The sequence below is a fragment of the Pimephales promelas genome, chromosome 14 (assembly GCF_988280905.1).
Source record: "Pimephales promelas chromosome 14, fPimPro1.hap1.1, whole genome shotgun sequence".
Taxonomy (NCBI): Eukaryota; Metazoa; Chordata; class Actinopteri; order Cypriniformes; family Leuciscidae; genus Pimephales; species Pimephales promelas.
The window spans coordinates 34,405,507-34,426,994 of record NC_142782.1 but is presented as its reverse complement, the minus strand read 5'-3'; the positions used below and the strand labels follow the sequence as shown (position 1 = coordinate 34,426,994).

General features: G+C 36.0%; 2 protein-coding genes across 8 annotated transcripts in view; one reads left to right on the top strand and one right to left on the bottom strand.

Annotated features, from left to right (window-relative positions):
- Positions 1–11,541, top strand: part of rasal1a (RAS protein activator like 1a (GAP1 like)) — a 31,447-nt gene extending 19,906 nt beyond the window's left edge. For 3 of the 5 annotated variants that reach the window (XM_089119911.1, XM_089119909.1, XM_089119910.1), the window contains exons 15-22: positions 55–192; positions 2,273–2,417; positions 5,327–5,499; positions 5,763–5,900; positions 7,600–7,735; positions 9,309–9,429; positions 10,160–10,224; positions 10,307–11,541. In XM_089119911.1, the coding sequence (XP_088976037.1) occupies positions 55–192; positions 2,273–2,417; positions 5,327–5,499; positions 5,763–5,900; positions 7,600–7,735; positions 9,309–9,429; positions 10,160–10,224; positions 10,307–10,446 (1,056 nt within the window). In that variant the 3' untranslated portion in view covers positions 10,447–11,541. Of the gene's footprint in view, positions 1–54; positions 193–2,272; positions 2,418–5,326; positions 5,500–5,685; positions 5,901–7,599; positions 7,736–9,308; positions 9,430–10,159; positions 10,225–10,306 lie in introns of those variants that run through there. The other 2 variants (XM_089119912.1, XM_089119913.1) reach the window with 2 other exon arrangements.
- A 1,647-nt stretch (positions 11,542–13,188) lies between these two features.
- dtx1 (deltex E3 ubiquitin ligase 1) overlaps positions 13,189–21,488 on the bottom strand; it is a 51,705-nt gene continuing 43,405 nt past the window's right edge. For all 3 annotated transcript variants that reach the window (XM_089119915.1, XM_089119916.1, XM_089119914.1), the window contains exons 9-10: positions 20,077–20,166; positions 13,189–18,928 (exon numbers count right to left, since the gene is read on the bottom strand). In XM_089119915.1, coding sequence (XP_088976041.1) covers positions 18,704–18,928; positions 20,077–20,166 — 315 coding nt within the window. In that variant the 3' untranslated portion in view covers positions 13,189–18,703. The remainder of the gene's footprint in view (positions 18,929–20,076; positions 20,167–21,488) is intronic.

Genomic DNA, 21,488 nt, shown 5'->3' with positions numbered 1-21,488 from the left:
TGATGATGAGGATGGTGATGAAGGTGTTGGACTCACTGTTTCTCTCTCCTGTAGGATGTGAAGTATTTGTCCATCAGTGGCTTTTTCTTCCTGCGTCTGTTCGCTCCTGCGATCCTGACACCCAAACTCTTCCAGCTGAGAGACCATCACGCCGACACACGCACCAGCAGAACGCTCCTGCTGCTCGCTAAGGTTCAACACACACAGATACAGATCCACATGATAAATTCATCACTTCATTAAAAAAATCAATTACTCAGATGTGTGTCAATTAAATGTTGGAAAAATCATCATTTTTATTATATACTATTTTGTTTATTTTATATCATGCTGGAAATTTCATAATTTTAAATTGCATGTTGAAAAAATATAGTTTATTTATATATCATTTTCAATTCATTCACTTATTTATGCATGCACTGATGTTGGGAAATCATCATTTTTATTATATACTATTTTGTTTATTTTATATCATGCTGGAAATTTCATAATTTTAAATTGCATGTTGAAAAAATATAGTTTATTTATATATCATTTTCAATTCATTCACTTATTTATGCATGCACTGATGTTGGGAAATCATCATTTTTATTATATACTATTTTGTTTATTTTATATCATGCTGGAAATTTCATAATTTTAAATTTGCATGTTGAAAAAATATAGTTTATTTATATATCATTTTCCATTCAGTCACTTATTTATGCATGCAATGATGTTGGAAAATCATCATTTTTATTATATACTATTTTGTTTATTTTATATCATGCTGGAAATTTCATAATTTTAAATTTGCATGTTGAAAAAATATTGTTTATTTATATATAACTTTCAAATCAGTCACTGATGTTGGAAAATCCTCATTTTTATTATATAATATAGTTTATTTTACATTGATTTTACATTTTAATCACATTTTCATGCATGCTATCTAACAATGCATTTGCATGAAACGTAAAATATGAAATGTGAGTGATTAACTTTCTATGTTTGAAACTCTTTCGTACATAATGCCTTAATATTATTGCAATAGAGCACTGAAAATGTGAATTATTTAATCAAAAATCATTCATTACCGTTCACAACAGCATTGTTTACCCCCATTGGTCACATGGACACGCCCCTTCCAACATCAGAGTTTCCCAATTGTAAATATGGTTATACTCGGGCGAGTGATTGCGATATTTCTGCGAGAAAATCTGTAATTGTTGTCAATATGTCCTGTTTCAATAATTCATGAAATAAAAATCCATTGTCAGTGCATTTCACAGGAATCAGTTTAGAAATTCTCAGTGTAACTGAGTAAATCACATGCTGTATATACTGAGGGCCTTTTATACACTCGGTGCAATGCAACACACTCTGACACACACACACACACACACACACACAGATTTAACCTCATGCACGAGCAGATATGTTTCCTCACTAGAGAAGCATTCAGTTTTTCCATTGTCAAATTCTGTCATGTAAATAGCGAATCCGCCGCAGCACGAACGCAACTGTGAGGTGAGACTCTGATTTATTGCAAGTTACGCCCCAAAACACACCCATTACTAGTTAACAGAGTAGTTCACTTTTAAAAAAACTTGTGCTGATAATTTACTCACCCCCATGTCATCCAAGATGTCCACGTCTTTCTTTCTTCAGTGGAAAAGAAATTAAGGTTTTTGATGAAAACATTCCAGGATTTTCTCCATATAATGGACTTCAATGGGGTCCAAACGGTTCAAGGTCCAAATGAGAGTTTCAGTGCAGCTTCAAAGGGCTTTATACGATTCCAGACGATGAATAAGGGTCTTATCAAGTGAAACGATCGCTCATTTAATAAATAAATAACAAAGTTTAAGTTTTATAAGCTCAAATGCTCGCCTTGCTCTGTTCTGTGATGCGCGTTCGTGACTCTCCTGTTCGAACTCGTTCATCAAAATGAACAAATCTTTTTCCGAGTCATTTGGTTCATTAAACGAACAAAATGAACGAAGTGACTCAAAAAAAACATTTAGAAAACGTAAAAACTAAAAAAAATAAAATAAACTTTGTTATTTATTTTTTTAGATGAGCGGTCATTTCGCTAGATAAGACCCTTATTCATCGTCTGGTGTCGTTTAAAGCCCTTTGAAGCTGCACTGAAACTCTCATTTGGACCTTGAACCGTTTGGTCCCCATTGAAGTCCATTATATGGAGAAAATCCTGGAATGTTTTCATCAAAACAGGGCCCTGAATGTCTTCATGATGCTCTCTCTCTCTCCCTCTCTCTCTCTCTCTCAGGCTCTGCAGAGCGTTGGGAATCTGGGGCTCCAGTTGGGTCATGGGAAGGAGCAGTGGATGACCCCTCTGCATCCCATCATCCTTTGCAGTGTGGCGTCCGTCAAAGATTTTCTGGACAAGCTTATAGACATCGATCACGACAACGGTGAGTCAACAACGATGACGACGGAGCAACGCGTCACCATGACAGCAGGCAATTATTTATAGAGTATTTACTAAAAATACTCTCTGTCTGAAATATATGAATAATAATAGTGATTAAAACTGAAATCATGTACGTGTGAGGGACAAACTTCTGAAAGTAAACTGATGTCCTAAAACGACGAAATTATCCAAAAGTGAACTCGAATAAACGCTGTTCTTTTGAACTTTCTGTTCATCAAAGAATCCTGAAAAAGAAAATCTTATCAGTTTCCACAAAAATATGAACATTGATAATAATCATAAATGTTTCTTGAGCATCAGATCATCATATTAGAGTGATCAAAAATATTAAAAATAATAATGTTTCCAAACTTTTGACCGGTACTGTGTGTCTATATATATATATATATATATATATATATATGAAGAGTTCAGATGCAAAAGCCTCTAAGTGCCATCTGAAATTTTCTTCTAGAATGATCATTTTTATCAAGCTTGTATATTTAAGTTCAGTAATTTCACTTAAATGGCAATTCATAGGTAATCTTCATTGCCATTTAAGTGAAATTACTGAACTTAAAATATACAAGCTTGAGAAAAATGGCCATTCTAGAAGAAAATTTCAGATGTCACTTAGAGGCTTTTGCATCTGAACTCTTCATATATATATATACACTCACCGGCCACTTTATTAGGTACCCCATGTTAGTAACGGGTTGGACCCCCTTTTGCCTTCAGAACTGCCTCAATTCTTCGTGGCATAGATTCAACAAGGTGCTGGAAGCATTCCTCAGGGAGTTTGGTCCATATTGACATGATGGCATCACACAGTTGCCGCAGATTTGTCGGCTGCACATCCATGATGCGAATCTCCCGTTCCACCACATCCCAAAGATGCTCTATTGGATTGAGATCTGGTGACTGTGGAGGCCATTTGAGTACAGCGAACTCATTGTCATGTTCAAGAAACCAGTCTGAGATGATTCCAGCTTTATGACATGGCGCATTATCCTGCTGAAAGTAGCCATCAGAAGTTGGGTACATTGTGGTCATAAAGGGATGGACATGGTCAGCAACAATACTCAGGTAGGCTGTGGCGTTGCAACGATGCTCAATTGGTACCAAGGGGCCCAAAGAGTGCCAAGAAAATATTCCCCACACCATGACACCACCACCACCAGCCTGAACCGTTGATACAAGGCAGGATGGATCCATGCTTTCATGTTGTAGACGCCAAATTCTGACCCTACCATCCGAATGTCGCAGCAGAAATCGAGACTCCTCAGACCAGGCAACGTTTTTCCAATCTTCTATTGTCCAATTTCGATGAGCTTGTGCAAATTGTAGCCTCAGTTTCCTGTTCTTAGCTGAAAGGAGTGGCACCCGGTGTGGTCTTCTGCTGCTGTAGCCCATCTGCCTCAAAGTTCGACGTACTGTGCGTTCAGAGATGCTCTTCTGCCCACCTTGGTTGTAACGGGTGGTTATTTGAGTCACTGTTGCCCTTCTATCAGCTCGAACCAGTCTGGCCATTCTCCTCTGACCTCTGGCATCAACAAGGCATTTCCGCCCACAGAACTGCCGCTCACTGGATGTTTTTTCTTTTTCGGACCATTCTCTGTAAACCCTAGAGATGGTTGTGCGTGAAAATCCCAGTAGATGAGCAGTTTCTGAAATACTCAGACCAGCCCTTCTGGCACCAACAATCATGCCACGTTCAAAGTCACTCAAATCACCTTTCTTCCCCATACTGATGCTCGGTTTGAACTGCAGGAGATTGTCTTGACCATGTCTACATGCCTAAATGCACTGAGTTGCCGCCATGTGATTGGCTGCTTAGAAATTAAGTGTTAACGAGCAGTTGGACAGGTGTACCTAATAAAGTGGCCGGTGAGTGTATATATATATATATATATATAATTGTATGCAAATTGTAGGCTTTGAATGGTATATAGTAGTAGTAACGATGCCCTCATGTCACGATTCGATACATATCACGATACTGAACTCATGATATGATATTATTGTGATACTCCAAGACATATGGTAAAAGGTTAATAAAAAATGTACTGTTGATTAAAAAAGCTAAATTTGATGTTACATTGTGGGTTTAAATGAATAGGCTTGTAACCCAAGGACAATCAGGTGACGCCAGAATAACAATATTCATGATTCTGAAGCTGAAAACACAGAATTATTTTAGACGAATATGCTTGCACTCTGTCACAGACTAGATATATTTAAAATAATGTCGGCCATTTTTTACTGGCATCATCAGGACCCATAATAATATTATTATACATTATAATCAACATTATATATAGTAGTTCAATGTAGTACTAAACACTTAAACTCTGTAAACTTGAATTTTTTCTCACAGTAATTTTTATTTTGGGGGAACTATCCACGATACGTATTGTTGCAGTTTTGTATTGCGCTATATTGTTAAACCCCTAGAATATAGTGTGTGTTCAGTGTGTGTGAGATCATATACCCATATCCACGCTCAACACGTCCTGTCAAACACTGCTTTAATATTTAATGTGTGTGTGAATACATTACACAGGGAGTCTGATGTCAGTTACACCTGCAGCTGTTACACACACTCACGTTCTTCACAGTGTGTGTGTGTGTGTGTGTGTGTTTCTAGTGAAACACATGGTAGAATAATTGAGGCAAACACACGCAGTCTCTGAAGATTTACTCTAGTCCTGTTTGACTGTAATCTGCACGTGTGTGTGAGTGAAACACCAGTCGCTGTGTGTGACTGTAGTCTAGTGCGCCACCTGCTGTCTGTACTGCACAACTGCACAACACACTGTGTGTTATTAAACCACATGGGTTTTCGAAGTGAATGCGTATTTGTACACGTCCTGCAGGAGCTGTAATAATAGTGTGTGTGTGTGTGTGCAGTGTGTGAAGCTCCTCAGCGCTCCGTGTTTTTACCGTCGGTCATCGTGAAGGAAGGGTTCCTGCAGAAACACAAAGCTGAAGGACCTCAGCTGCTCAAACGCTTCACTTTCAAGAAACGCTATTTCTGGCTCAGTTCAGAAACGCTGTCCTACGCCAAGAGCCCCGACTGGCAGGTCAGACACACACACACACACAAGCGTATACCTGTAAAAACACACGTTTTTATGACTGGAGTGTAATTAACTGTAGGAACATCATCATCTCTTGGGTTTTGATGTTGGGGAAGGTGTGTGTGTGTGTGTGTGCGTGTGTTTCAAGTTCGCTCCTTTATTACCATCTAGCATGTGTGTGGGTTTCAGGTTCGCTGCACTTTCTCATCCAGCATATGTGCCTGTGTCTGTGTGTGTGTGTGTGTGTGCGTGTGTGTGTGTGTCAGGTTCGCTCCTCTATTCCCATCCAGTGTGTGTGTGCGGTGGAGCGAGTGGATGAAAACGCCTTTCAGCTGCAGAACGTCATGCAGGTCATTACACAGGACACAGACGGACAACTACACACCACATACCTGCAGTGCAAGGTGACTGAACACACACACACATACACACTCGCATATATATATATATATATTAGGGATGCACCGATATGACAATTTTGGCCGATCAAGACTGTGTCTGACTTTAAGATGTTCATTTCCAGGTTGAAAAATTGGTTAAAAATAAACCAAAACTGTACTCATTTTTAACTATATTTAACCCTTGTGCTGCATTAGATTTTTAACACCGTTGAGTGCATTAAGGACCAAAAATGGCCACATATTAAACATTGCCTAAAATATTATATATTATTATTATTTTCCACTTTTACCAAGTTAAATCTTTTAACCAGCATCAGTCCTCATCATAACTACCAAAAATGTATTCAATTTCAGGATTTTAACCCTTTAATTACCAGTTTTGTTTGCGAAACCATCGATTTGTAGAAGAGGAAAAAACACAAAAATTCAATTATTTTCAATAAACTAAATGCAAAGAGAAAACTTTAGATTTGGATTATCACAGTCCCACTTTGCAAAAAATCCCACTTAGCGCATTAGAGACCAAAAATGGCCACCTATTAAACATTGCCTATTGCCTAAAATAAGGTGCATTTCCACCCATAGGGAATAAATATGTAGTGACGTCATCTGGTGGAATACACTATATAATGCAAATATAATGCTTTTGCTTCAAAATGAAAGGATGTTTGTGCAAAAATCATGTTTTTTATGTATTACTGACAGCCTCAGATTTAAACAACGTTTTAATGGGTTTCAATGGGCCATTTTTGGTCTTTATGGTGCTGAGTGTTACTATTTGATCTACACAGTGTGTGTTATACATATTTTGCAAAATGGGATCACATTTTTTACATGTATCCAAAAAGTCACAATTTTGCCAAATTTCATACCATTTGCATTAAAACAGCCAAAATGGTCAAAGAAATTAAACTGCAAAAGACCAAAAATGTCCCTAATGCAGCATAAGGGTTAATTATTAGAGTTGTATATGATATGTATGTATGTTTATGTTAATGTTATTTTTTTTTTTTACTGAAGTAGCTAATCATGTAAATTTTATTGTGTATAAAAGCCCTTCCAGGGACAGGAGTTGAAAATTAGCAATAGCTATAAACTTTATATGCAACACTTCAGTGACATGCTTGGTCTTGACACTATGTTTGTTTGCATTGTCCCTGTCAAATAAATAAATAAAATACCGATAACCGATAATTCTTTATCTTTGAAAGCCGATAAATCTAAATCCAAATTTTTAGACAATTTTTGAGAGCCAGATTATAAAAAAAAGTCTCCTTATTAAAAGTCTAGATACAAACACAATTATGATGTTCTTATTTTAATGTTGTGTAGCCGAGATGACAGACTTGCGCCGCACATTTTGCACTTTAACTGGAATTTCCTTTTTCAATCATATTTCAAGCAAGAATTTATAAGCATCATGTTGAACAGTGCGCATCTAAAGTGCCTCAGCTGAAGGAAATAATACATTATTTATCGGCTTTTAGATATCGGCTAAATGTTCTTGTTGGGCCGATAACGATAACATTAAAAATAATCATTTATCGGCCGATACCGATAATGTGGCCGATATATCGTGCATCCCTAATATATATATATATATATTATATCCTTGCTACCTGTGCACTACATAAGGTATTTAGTATTGACAGTTTGCATGAGAACAGAAATAATAAAGTGTGTGTGTGTGTGTGTGTTTCAGAATGTGAATGAGCTGAATCAGTGGCTGTCGGCCGTCAGAAAGGTGAGTATTTATAATGAACACATGATGTCATCGTTCCATCCAGGAGCTCATCGAGGAAACAAGTGGACCTGCTGCCTTCAGCCTGAACGCACAGGTGTGTGTGTGTGTGTGTGTGTGAGATTCACCTGCACATCTACACTACTGAGCGAGAACTATTCATTTCACAAACACGCTCGAAGCGCTCGACCAATCACAACACACTGATCCAGCCAATCAGAGCACAGTGTGCATTCAGAAGGAGGGGCTTCATAGAGACAGGAAGTAAACAAAGCGTTACTGACAGACTGGGAAGAGAGGAGCCGCATCAATGAGGAAATAATCAGTCCCTCCAGAAAAACGCGATTATGCGATCGCTGAATTCAATGCAAAATCAGCCAAAGTCCGCATATTTATGCGAGGGCCGCATTTTTTCAAATACGCCGCACTTTCGCCACATAAATTGCCGATTTCCGTGCAAAATATGCGGGGTTTGCATAATTTCATAATCCTCGCATTTTCGTTGCAAAAAAAGTCACATGTATCTTAGCAGAAAGTTGAAAAATGTTGCGTTTGCTTCACACAAGAGCAGCCATTTCCCCCTGTTTCCATGGGAACGTTATGAAGTGACGCAATTACGCGACGCCGGACAGACTCACGGAGGCGATCGTTCATCTCACAAATCGAACTCGTATAACTGTCTGTCACACGTTCTACCGTCACATCGTTAGTTAATAAACAACATAAGATAAAAGAAGTGTAGCATCAAACAGAAATTACCCGCACACATGGGGTGTTCGACAGTTCAACAGGGAGCGCGCAGCTCTTAAAGGGGCCACACTTTATTTACACTCGTTATTACAGTCTGAAATAAAACAAGATGAGAAATTAAACATTCCCAGCACTTTCTATGATGTAGTATGCTTGCTTATCAAAGGACGTAATAAGAAATGACTCTTACATTAGCCTAGTGAGAACAGGATGTTGGGGGAATCACTTTTTTTTCTCTTTTTCATCAAACCACAATTTTTGCAAGTTCCCTCAATTTTTGCAAATTCCTGCAATTTCATCGCATAAAATTGCATAAATATCCCGCATATTCCATCGCATTTCTAAAGAAAACGGGCCGCATAATCAATCAATTTTTTGCCCACAACAATCACAAAAAAACTCTGCGTTTTTCTGGAAGGACTAAATACTATTATGGTAAATGTTATATATAAATCGCAAATTTTTTCACAAATTTTTGGAAATTACCACCACAAAATCAGTCATTTTGATCGCAAAAATCACAACAAAAAAAAATCGTGAAATCCTGGAGGGACTGAATAATGCATGAAACCAGTTCTAGTAGAGCCTGAAAACAACATCAAGACTATATAAAAGATTATAATAGGCCGTCTTTAACTAATGTAGTTACTAAGTGGAACCGTGTAAAGTGTGGTTTACAGACTTCATATAGTGAATGCAGACAGAATAACACAATAATAACACTGAACAGCACCGTTCCTACACTTCTGGGACTAAACAGCTCAACGACGGGAACGTTTATATCTAGTAAAGCCCCAAAACCACGTCAAGACTTCGCGAAAGGGCCTCAGATCAGTCAGATTACTGTGGGCAGTCATGATGTCAAGAGCAGTGTGTTACTCACAGTTTTCTCTGTGTGTGTGTGTGTGTGTGTGTGTCAGCGTCGGGCTGCAGTCGGACTCATTCTGCCGTGACTCTGGGCGACTGGAGCGACCCGTTAGATCCTGACGCTGAAACACAGATCATCTATAAAGAGCTTCTGCAGGGCCGAGACAAACTCAGGTGTGTGTGTGTGTGAGTCTTTACCTGTGTAATACTGCTGAGAGAGAGTGTGTGTGTGTGCTGTAATACTGCAGACGTCCATCAGGTGGCGTCGCTGTAATGACACAAAACAACAAGATGTCATTAACTGAATAATACAGAATAATTAATAAAACATTATCATCATTATTATGCCTTCATTGCAATGGATAAAATCATCTGTTAAACGCACTAATGCAAATGTGTTGTATTATAATCTCCAATCTCTCAACATTTTGTGTCATTTTCAGTTGTATTTATTATTTAAAAATTATGTCTTTATAGCGTTTTATTATTTTAGTACTTTGAGTTCAACTAAATGAAAATCAGTAATATATCCTTGCCTTCACCAACTTTCTGCAGTGATTAAAATGAGTTAAATCATCAACAGATGAATTAATAACTGCAGTGAGTGCTTGATAATTACCATGCTACACTCTTAGAAGAAATGGTTCTATTTACAACCAGAAATGGTTCCATCCCCCGCTTCATATATGGAACTCCAAAATGGAACCTTTTTTTGGTAAAAGGTTCTATTGGCCAAGTATGGAACCCCAGGGTTCTATATAGAACCCAGAGGAACCCTTTTTTAAGAGTGTATAGAACCTTTTAGGGGTTCCAAATATGTAGCGCTGATAGAACCTTTTCTTCTAAGAGTGTAACTCTCTGTAAGAAACACATCCTGATTGTGCTGATCTCCTGATGAACACAGGAAGAAGTTCCTGGAGACACAGGAAATGGAATCCGCTGAGGAGGAAGAGTCAGGTCAGTCATCAGGTCAGACTCGCACACACACTTGTGAAGCAGATCTGCACCACAAGCACATGTATCCCAGTGTAAATGTGTGTGTGTGTGTCAGTGTGTGTGCAGGGCCGATGTGAGCGCTCTCGTGTGGTCGCTGCTCGTCTGCTGGATGTTGTTCTGGATTTAGAGCGAGCGCATACGACGTTCCAGAGTCGAGAACGAGACGAGAGCAGATCCTTCATCCTGACCTCATAGACCAGCAACACACTCACACACTCCAACATCAAATTATGCAACTCCACTTACTGATGAATGTCTGTGAAAATATTTTTATGTATTTGTACTTTCAAGTGTTTGACATACACACACACACACACACACACATTATGAAGTGGCTCTTTTGGTCATAATCTAATAATCATAATCTATTTTGTGCAATTTGGTTTCTGGCTTTTCTTCGATGCAGGTGAACTAGTTCTTGACCAGATGAACTTGATTAATATTGTAATTGTAATATTTTTATATTTGCGCACAAAGGATCCATATATCTTGTAATGAACATTCATTGTTTTATCTTTAAAGTGGATTGTAAATTGCTTTTAAGCAGCCGGCCATGTTCTAGATTTGCCATTGCTGTGAACAAAACCAGGTTAACACTGAGTCCACAGGCTAGCGGTGTAAACCTGAAACAGCCAATCAGATGCTTGCCAGCCAGTGATGTCACTGCAATTGTTTTTCAGATACATTTACTGGAGAAGCGAAATAACTGATGATATTAAGGCTTGTTTAATGAAAAATGTATCAAAATGACGCGAGTTTTTGCTTAAAAAACATAAATAGTGAACGATAATTTGTTTGACCCCATTGATGGTTATTTGTTCTTGTTTTAAACACAAACTCATTTCATTTTTATGCATTTTCCAGTCTTAATATCTTGTCATTTTGCTTATTCTCCTGTAAATGTCTCTTGATTTGAGAATGTTTCGATTTTTGTGCTGGAAAACAAGAGAAATATTGAGGAAGAACATCATGTTGTGCCGAGTGGAGTGTGTTTAGATGTTTCTTTATCAGTTATCTGGGGTAGTATGGTGGTTTTATTTATTTGTGAAAAAATACGACCAGATTTTTTAGAATAATCTCGGCTTTTTAAAGAGGCGTTGCGTTGTGCCAAACAGCGTTTTTGTGTGCGTGTGTGTGTGTGTGTGTGTGTGTGCAGGAAAACAGCTGAAATTTCTTTCTTTGGCCAAATATATATTTAAAATATTTGCTTTCTTGTGCAGTAATTTGCTTTTGTTGGTTAATTTGGACGGAGAGCATTTGCTGTTGACTATAAAACAGGTTTACACAAAACTGTGTGAAAACGTCTTTCTCTCAAACACTCAATCCAGTCTAACCTCAAATAATGAATTCAGAATTACATTTATGATTACATAAAGCTGACATTTAACATCTGCACTATAGTTCAGTGCCATTCATGAAATTTGACAGGAAATATTACGATATAAATAATGAGTTAGATCAAGAATTAGCTGTGAATTTCAAAAATGCAAAATAATTTAAATGAAAAAAATTCAGCAACACTTTATTTTACAGTGTCTTTTTTACATAGTCACATGCAACTATAAACCAAAACAAACCCTAATCCTAACCCTATAGTAAGTACATATAATATTACTCTGTACCTAAATGCATAATTAACAAAGACACCTTAAAATAAAGTGAAAAAATATATTTATTTATTTATTTCTTTTTTTAAATAAATAAATATATAATTACTTTTTTTTTTTTTTTACTTTTATATACACTACCACTCAAAAGTTTTGGGTCAGTAAGATTTTGTAATATTTTTGAAGGGCTTATCTGCAGAATTCATGATCATAAAATACAGTAAAAACTGAAATATGATTTAAATCAGCTGTTTTATGTGAATATATAGTAAAGTGTAATTTATTCCTGTGATCAAAGCTGAATTTTCAGCATCATTACTAATATACAATAATAAATCACTCTAATTTGATGCTTAAGAAACATTTATGATTATTATCAATTTCCATATTTTTGTGGAAACTGATGCATTTAATTTCAGGATTCTTTGATGAATAAAAAAAAGTTCAAAAGAACAGCATTTATTTGAAATAGAATTTGTAACGTTACAAATTTTGTAACATTATTTATAAATTATGTTAGTGTCACTTGATCAGTTGAATGCGTCCTTTGCTGAAAAAGTAATAATTTCTCAAAAGGAAAATAATTCTTACTGACCCCAGTTCCTTTCCTCCTGACTTTATCTCCGTTCTTTGGGGTGCTTTTTGAAACATGTCAAACACAAATGATTTGTTTTCTTCATAATGATAATATGTGTATTATCATCACTCCTGCAGGACAATATTCATATTCACCACTAGTTTACAGCAAAAAACTGTTGACAAAACAGGAGAAAGAGGCGCTTCATTAAAGGAGTAGTTCAAAAAAACTTTTGCTGATAATTTACTCACCCCCATATCATCCAAGATGTCCACGTCTTTCTTTCTTCAGTCGAAAAGAAATTAAGGTTTTTGATGAAAATATTCCAGGATTTTCTCCATATAATGGACTTCAATGGGGTCCAAACGGTTTAAGGTCCAAATGAGAGTTTCAGTGCAGCTTCAAAGGGCTTTAAACGACACCAGACGATGAATAAGGGTCTTCTCTAGCGAAAAGAGCGGCCATTTAATAAATAAATTACACATTTTAAGTTTTATAAGCACAAATGCTCGCCTTGCTCTGTGACGCACGTTTGTGACTCTCCTGTTCGAACTTCAAAATGAACGAATCTTTTTACGAACGAATTGACTCGGGAAAAGATTCGTTCATTTTAATGAACGAATTCGAACAGGAGAGTCAAAGGATGCCCTTTGAGGTAAACTAAAACATACCAAAACTTAATTTCAAAGTGAACTATCCCTTTAATAACACTGAGAAGACAAAAGAGAAGAAGAAAAGAGAGAAAGAAAGAAGTCGAATCGATCTCCCTTTGCTCAAGGAGAGAGTTTATTTCACAGGAAACACAGACATGCAACAAGATCATAACAGATTCATTAAGACACGTATCATAAAAGCCCTTTTGTATTGTTTCATCAAACAACAGTTTGTCTGATATTTGAAATAGATTATCTTGATGACGTTACATGTTAATTCTATTGCCTGTAAGAGTCTATGACATGAAGAACAAGTCCATGCGCTTTTTATTTGACATCAATGTTTTTAGTCCATCGTATGAGAGGCCGAACGAACAACAAAATCATCATCGACCACCTAAATCCTTTCAATAAATTCAGAAAGATCCGTGAGAAGAGCAGGTTTGAGGTTGTGACACACTTAAATGTGTGCCAGCTACAAAATTATTCATCCGTGTTCTCCTCAGAAAGCTCGTTTCCTTCTGGGAAAGTTCCTATTTCAGTTCACGATCGCTTTTCATTACAAGCGCTAATGAATCTGGACGGAATCAGCAGGTCTTATATAAGCGCCATATCTGAAATCACCTGATAATATTAATAACCACACACACACATATCTACTCCACCGGAAAACATCTCCGATGTGTTCAAGCCTCACGACCAACATGCAGCGAGAGAACGACGCGTCGCGGCTCTAAACGACGAAATATCGTCCAAAACAATTAAGTTATTTTGGGATGGACCGAATGGCCAGGTGTTGAATGATCTAATCAGGACTAATGAGGGGGTCTAATTAATTAGTCACCTTTGAAAAGAGCGGCATGCTGGGTAAAAATAAATCATCCACCAGATTTGCATAATGCGCCAAAGTCACTCGTAAAATAATTTCCGTGAAATCTTGCGCAGAATATTTTCATCTCGGATCCATTTGATCCTTTTCTCTTTGTAACATCTGTAGCAGGAACAACACACACTACACTCTAATAATTGCTGGGTTGTTTTAACCCAACTTTGGGTCAAATATGGACAAACCCAAACGTTGGGTTAATGGCTTTGTCCATATTTGACCCAAAGTTGGGTTAAAACAACCCAGCAATTATTACAGTGTATGAAAACGATGAGCAACACCAGATTAAAGCCTCTACTGCCCCTGTACAAGCCCGTTTACAGGATCTCAAACATCATTCAGTTCAAAAACTAAAGTTTCTTCAGTGTTCGGGTTGTGTATGAATGCCTCATTCATTCATTATAAATTGTTAAATTTAGTGCTGTCAAATCGATTAATTGCATTGGACGTAAAAGTTTGTAAATATATATTTGTGTGAGTGCGTCACTCTAAAAAATGCTGGGTTGTTTCAACCCAAATTCGGGTAAAATATGGACCAACCCAAATGTTGGGTTAAAAAATGTACAGCTGAAACTGAAAGTTGAAGTTGTGTTAAAATTTTAAATTACATTTTAACCCAACATTTGAGTTTGTCCATATTTGACCCAAATTTGGGTTGAAACAACCCAGCATTTTGAGAGTGTATAATCATCAATTAGACAACACTAGTTGAATTTCAAATGGTTAAAAATCAAAATGTTATGGTCAACAACCCATTTATTAAAATCAAGATTTATTTTTGATGCACTTCATTACACTCTAAAAAATGCTGGGTTGTTTCAACCCAAATTTGGGTCAAATATGGATAAACCTAGCCGTTTTTTTGTTTTTTCAATTTCATTTTTAACCCAACATTTGGGTTTATCCATGTTTGACCCAAAATTGGGTTAAAACAACCCAGCATTATTTAGAGTGTGAAGTTGGGTTAAAATTTTAAATTACATTTTTAACCCAACATTTGGGTTTGTCCATATTTGACCCAAATTTGGGTTAAAACAACCCCAGCATCGTTTAGAGTAACTAAAACTAAAAAAGTATGTTTTAAAAACATATATTTGTGTTAATTTAAATAAAATAAAAGTCAACTGAAATGAAATAAAATGTAAAAATATGAGTTCATTTTCATTTTCAGTTAGTTGGCAAGCAACATTTCAACTAAGATGAATAAAACTGAACTAAAAGTTAATAAAACGTATATAGACATATTGAAAATAAAATGAGTACAAATATCACTAAAAGTTTAACTAAAATGAAAAGGGAAATTATGAAAGTAAAAATGTCAATAATTGTGTTAATAATTAAAACAACCCTCTGTTAGTTCTTAAAGGGACACATACAGTATAAGTTAGTACAGGAGCTCTTCAGTGATGTCAGACACATGAGAGCAGTGCTTGTATTGATGATAATGTTTAATATTCCCTGCAGATATATAAAGGTACACGACCCATTCGGGTGGGCAAGTTAAAGTCACGCGGACAAACTCAATCCCAGCGACATCATCGAGAGCGACGCCATCATCGACGCTCAGATCACGGTAACAGTCCCTGACGTTACTGACAAACGGTCAGATTACACACAAAAAAACAACATGTATCAAATATGTACACGTCTATGTGTGTGTGTGCAGATATGTAGATAAACAAGTATAAAAATAATTTAAACACTTCAAAGATATATCACACTCTTAAATGCACGTGTATATATGTCGACTTCTATATATTGTACTCTATATAGTTGTTTAAAGCATTACAAGACGAAGATGCGAACACACACAGTCCGAGAGTTTGCGTTTGCGTTTCTGGATGGAGGAAGACTGAAGATCTGTGCGCGTTCACACTGACACCGCGGCTATATCAGCAAGAAATGAATGCTTTTATTCAGTAAAGTTGCATTAAATTGATCAAAAGTGACATTTATAATGTTACAAAAGATTCTATTTCAAATAAACGATGTTCTTTAGAACGTTCTATTCATCAAAGAATCCCGAAAAATCAAATGATTCAGTTTTTAACATCATTGCTGATCATCAGATCCTCATATTAGAGTGATTTCTGAAGGATCACAGAAGAATGATGCTGGAATAAATTACACTTTACTATTCATTCACATTCCAAATTGTAAAATTATTGAACTGTTTTTACATTTTTAAATGCAGCCTTTAGACTCTTTCCAATTTTCTTTTTTTTTTTTACCAAACTTTTACTTTTGAACGTTGCAATTGCCAAACAGTGATATTGTGAATGTCCATAAAGCTTGTTCTGATGCGGTCAACGCTGTCAGTGTGAACGGTGGAACTGAAATAACGAGAGAGACGGACTGAGCTGAAGAAATCATCTCTGAACGTCAAGATCTAATCACATCCGCTGTGATTCTCACACCACTTCAGCCTCGAGACCGGTTTGAGCCGGCTTCACCACACACACACACACACACACACACCAGGCCTGTGCTCAGAACAGCATTTAACACACTACTACTTCTACAGTGTGCGTCCACACATCTGGATGACCAACTGCATTTGTCAAACGGTGCAACCGGAGCACACTGTAAGGGATACTGTATCCCACAATGCAATGCTTCTCAACCTCCAAGGACCCCATTCCTTATTTTAATCTACACTCAAAAAAATGCTGGGTTGTTTTAACCCAAAATTGGGTCAAATATGGACAAACCCAAATGTTGGGTTAAAAATGTAATTAAAAATTTTAACCCAACTTCACACTCTAAAAAAATGCTAGGTTGTTTTAACCCAATTTTGGGTCAAACATGGACAAACCCAAATGTTGGGTTAAAAACGAAATTTAAAAAAATGTGACCCAAAGGCTAGGTTTCTCCATGTTTGACCCAAATTTGGGTTAAAACAACCCAGCATTTTTTCAAATATGGACAAACCCAAATGTTGGGTTAAAAATGCAATTAAAAAATTTACAGTTGAAGTTTTAAATGACATTTTTTAACCCAACATTTGGGTTTGTCCATATTTGACCCAAATTTGGGTTAAAACAACCCAGCATTGTCTGTAAATTGTAAAAAAAAAGCATCTATAAATTTCAGGATTGCAGAAGTATAATGTTCCTGCTCTTTTATCCCATGAATTTGCAGTCATTCCTAATTTAAGGATAACGATCATTATTACCTACATTATTCAACCCGGCATAATATTTTAGAGCTTAGATAGTAAAATGTATATTCAAAGTAAAAATGCCAAATGAGTTTATTAATTTACATAATCTTTCAAGGAACAAATTTAACATACATCCTGGATTTCCCAGCTTCTGTTATCATTGACACTATTATTTTACAATATTTAGAATTTAATTCCAATTTTTTGTCATTTAATGTGTTTTTGTTTCCCCCCAGTTTTTAATCAAATGAAACTAAATGAAAATTGAAAGGATTAGGATAAAGATTTTTTTTCTTTTTTTTATCATTATTATCTACATTATTCTACCCAGTAAAATATTTCAGAGCTTAGCTGGTAAAATGTATATTCATTCTAAAAAATACCAAAGTAAAAATGCCATACATCCCGGTTTTCCCAGCTTATGTTATTTTAGTATCATTGAGATACTATTATTTTACAATATTTAGAATTTAAGTCCAATTTTTTTTTTTTTTTTTTTTTTTTTAACATCGTTTTTCCCCACAGCTTTTACTACATGAAAATGAGAAACGTTGTTTTGGCAAATAGCTGAAATAAAATAAGTAGATTAATTTACATAATTTATTTTATTTCAGTTCTTACTAACTATAAAAACTTGATTATTTAAAGACAAAAGCATTTTGTTTACTTAAAATGAAAAATAACTTGATTTTTAGCTCATTTTAATGCTTGTTTTAGCATATCATAAATGACTGCATTTATCTCTAGGCCCCCTAGTGGTTGAGAAACACTGCAATATGCTCAATATACGGACAACCATTTAAAACATTCACCATGGAATAATACATACATTATAAAACCGTAATGTAGTATGCTAGTATTCAGTCCCAAACCCGTCGGCAAGCAGAACGCCACACTCTCGGATTAATGACATAAAAGAGGAATAAAAGAGCAAGATAGAATATGAAATCATTGCATATTTCAAGAAGACTCGTCTCATTCGTTCTAAATGTTAAACTGATCCGCTCGCGCTCCAGTGTAACAGAAGCACACGAGCGGGTCGAGACCACGCCTGCACAAACATCACAAATCTGCGTTCAGGATCCGTCTACGAACGACTACAGGCCTCCTTTACTTGCGTATATACGCAGGCCCAACTCATAACGTTTCAAAGGAATACCATCCCTGTCTGAAAGTGATGCAAAAAACAACACGGAAACAAAAGATCCCCATGTTGTCCGAACAGATATCGGGTGCAACGGTTGACCGATATATTATCAGAGATTATCAGAGGTGTTCGCTTGGCTTCGAAAGAATAAAATAAGCATTTGTGTACTGTTTAAAAAGCCTCTAAATCAGCATCTTTATCTCTCGAGGCCATTGAGAAATCAATATCGGTCAACCAGTAATGTGTGTATATACAACTACCACATGCACTTGGGTCTGAGCCCAGCTGCATTATGGGTAGCCTCAGAAAAGAATGAGATAGAGACTCAGTCTCGTCTCTCACACGATCCTCAGAGAGAACCATCGTTCCCAGTGGATGAGAGGTCAGAAACGCCTCAGGTTGAGGTGTGTGTGTGTGTGTCAGTCCTTCAGGTTGTCCTCTCCGACGCCCTGAGCGCTCAGTTCTCTCATCACGTTGTCCAGATAGTTGGGGTCGGGGTATCCGTGGCCCGTCAGGTTGGTCCCGAACTCGGTCTTGTGGTGAACCTCGTTCCACACGACGGTGTCCGTCTCTCCTGTGGTGCTGGACGTCCCGATGGTGAAGATCAGCCGCCGGTCCCACGCCACGATCAGCAACTTCAACACCTTCAAATAAGACAATTATTAGCGTTCGCCGTAAATCGATGCGTACGGCCGTCTGCCGGAAGATACTTATTTTAGTGGATTGAGTTTTAAAGGGATAGTTCCCCCAAAAATCAAAATGATGTCATTAATGACTCGCCCATCAGACCAGTTTAAGATATTTTAGATTTAGATTTAGTCCTAAATCCACACAATATGATGTCACACTTTAAAAAAAAAAACATAATTTAGCATGTAAATAGTCCTAACTAGGGATGGGCAACGATTAATCGCGATTAATCGCATCCAAAATAAAAGTTTGTGTTTACATTATATATGTGTGTGTAGTGTGTATAATTAATTTGTATATTTGCATGTATATACTTTATATATAATTAAAATTATATATAAATATTTGATATATTAATAACACATTTTTCTTAAATATATACATGCACGTGTGGGTATTTATATATATACAAATTAATTATACACACACATATATTATGTAAACACAAGCTATTATTTTGGATGCGATTAATCATTGCCTAAATAGCCCACTTTAAGTTATGACAGATCCATAATTGTATATCTCCTTTTTATTATTTCTTAACTTGGAAACAACCTTGTTCTGCAATTTTTGAAAGAAATTAATTCTTTTATTCATCAATGACACATTAAATTGATCAAAAATGACACTAAATACATTTATTATGTTACAAAAGATTGTATTTCAGATAAATGCTGCTCTTTTGAACTTTCCATTCATCAAAGAATCCTGAAAAATAAAATATATCACAGTTTCCACACACTTATTAACCGTTTTCAACACTGATAACAATCATAAATGTGTCTTGATCATCAGATCCTCATATAAGAGTGATTTCTGAAGGATCATGTGACACTGAAGACGCTGAAAATCACAGGAAAAAATTACACTTTACTATTAAACAGCTATTTTTGATTTCACATTTTTTGAGATAATAAAAGCCTTGCAAAAAATAAAACAACTTTTGAAAATCGGTGTGTGATGGTTGGCAGATCCCTATGGTGTTGCAACAGAACTACTTAAAAAAATTAAATTAAATTTTTTTTTTTAAATTAATTAAAAAAAATTAAATGTCGTAAAACAACATTTATGCCTGAAACAACACGTTTAACGTTTATCTCACCTTCCGGCCCTTCTCGTTGTCCGGTAAGTAGCAGTGTCGAGGGAATCCCCGCGCGCTGTACTTTTTCCCGGGATTGGGATGCTCCGTGGTCTGGATAAAACACACAGAAAACACACGCGGTCACATTTCACACACCGCTCGCTCAATTAGCGCGCAGCAGAGAGGAAGAGGCTAACGATGCCCTGAGGACTCGCGGGTGTGTGTGTGTGTGTGGATCTGTCCCGCTGCCACCACTCTCTCTGATCACATCACGGCTTCACATGAGCAGATCAAAGGCATGCGAAGCAGGGAATGAAGCATTAATATTATTATTACACTCAATCCCTCTCATCTCATGCCTTTACATGAATATTAACGAAGATGCATCATTCTTGCTCTTTTCAATTAGTTTGATGTGACATACTTGAAGAGTCACAACCTCTGCTGTGATTAAAGCGTGTTTATTACATCATCCCTGCTAACACTCGGCCTTTCACACGCACACGTCTTAAAGAGACAGTAACATAAGTACTTTAATGATCAGAGTCCAAGAGACCTTCATGTAAATCTGTTTCACTGCAAGAATCCTTTCCTAACGTTGTATGGAGAATGTATAGAACAGGGTTAGTTAAATAAAACTTTTTTTTCCTTTTTTTTTTTTTTACTTGAAATGAAATTTAAAAAAAATATATTTTATCAAGTCGCCAAATCAATATTTCTCATTTTCATTTAAAAAAAAATAAATAGTAAAAACAAACCCACACAACAAAATTACTGAAAAAAGTAGGGCGATTAAATCACAATTAATCACAACCAAAATAAAAGTTTGTGTTTGCATAATATATGTGTGTGTAGTGTGTATGATTATTTTGTATATATTAATACACACACATGCTTGTATATATTAAAGAAATATTTTCATGTATATATATTTATAAATAATTTATATTATATATAAATATAAATATTTTATATATAAATAATATTTTTTCCTTAAATATGCATGCATGTGTGTGTATTTATATATGTACAAAATAATTATACACACCACACACACATATATTATGTAAACAAAAACTTTTATTTTGGATGAGATTTGACAGCCCTAAAAAAGACAATTACAATGGAAAATAAAAATATATGTACACACACACTATATATATATATATATACACACATAAATACACACTACTGTCCAAATTAAAGAAATTAATATTTTATTCATCAAGGATGCATTAAATTGCTCAAATTCCCAGTAAATATATTTATAATGTTACTAAACTCAATTTCAAATAAATGCTGGTAAACTGAACTCATCAAAGAATCTTGAAAAATAAAATGTATCTCAGTTTCCACAAAAATATGAGCTGTTCAACATTGATAATAATCATAAATGTGTCTTGATCATCAGATCCTCAAATTAGAGTGATTTC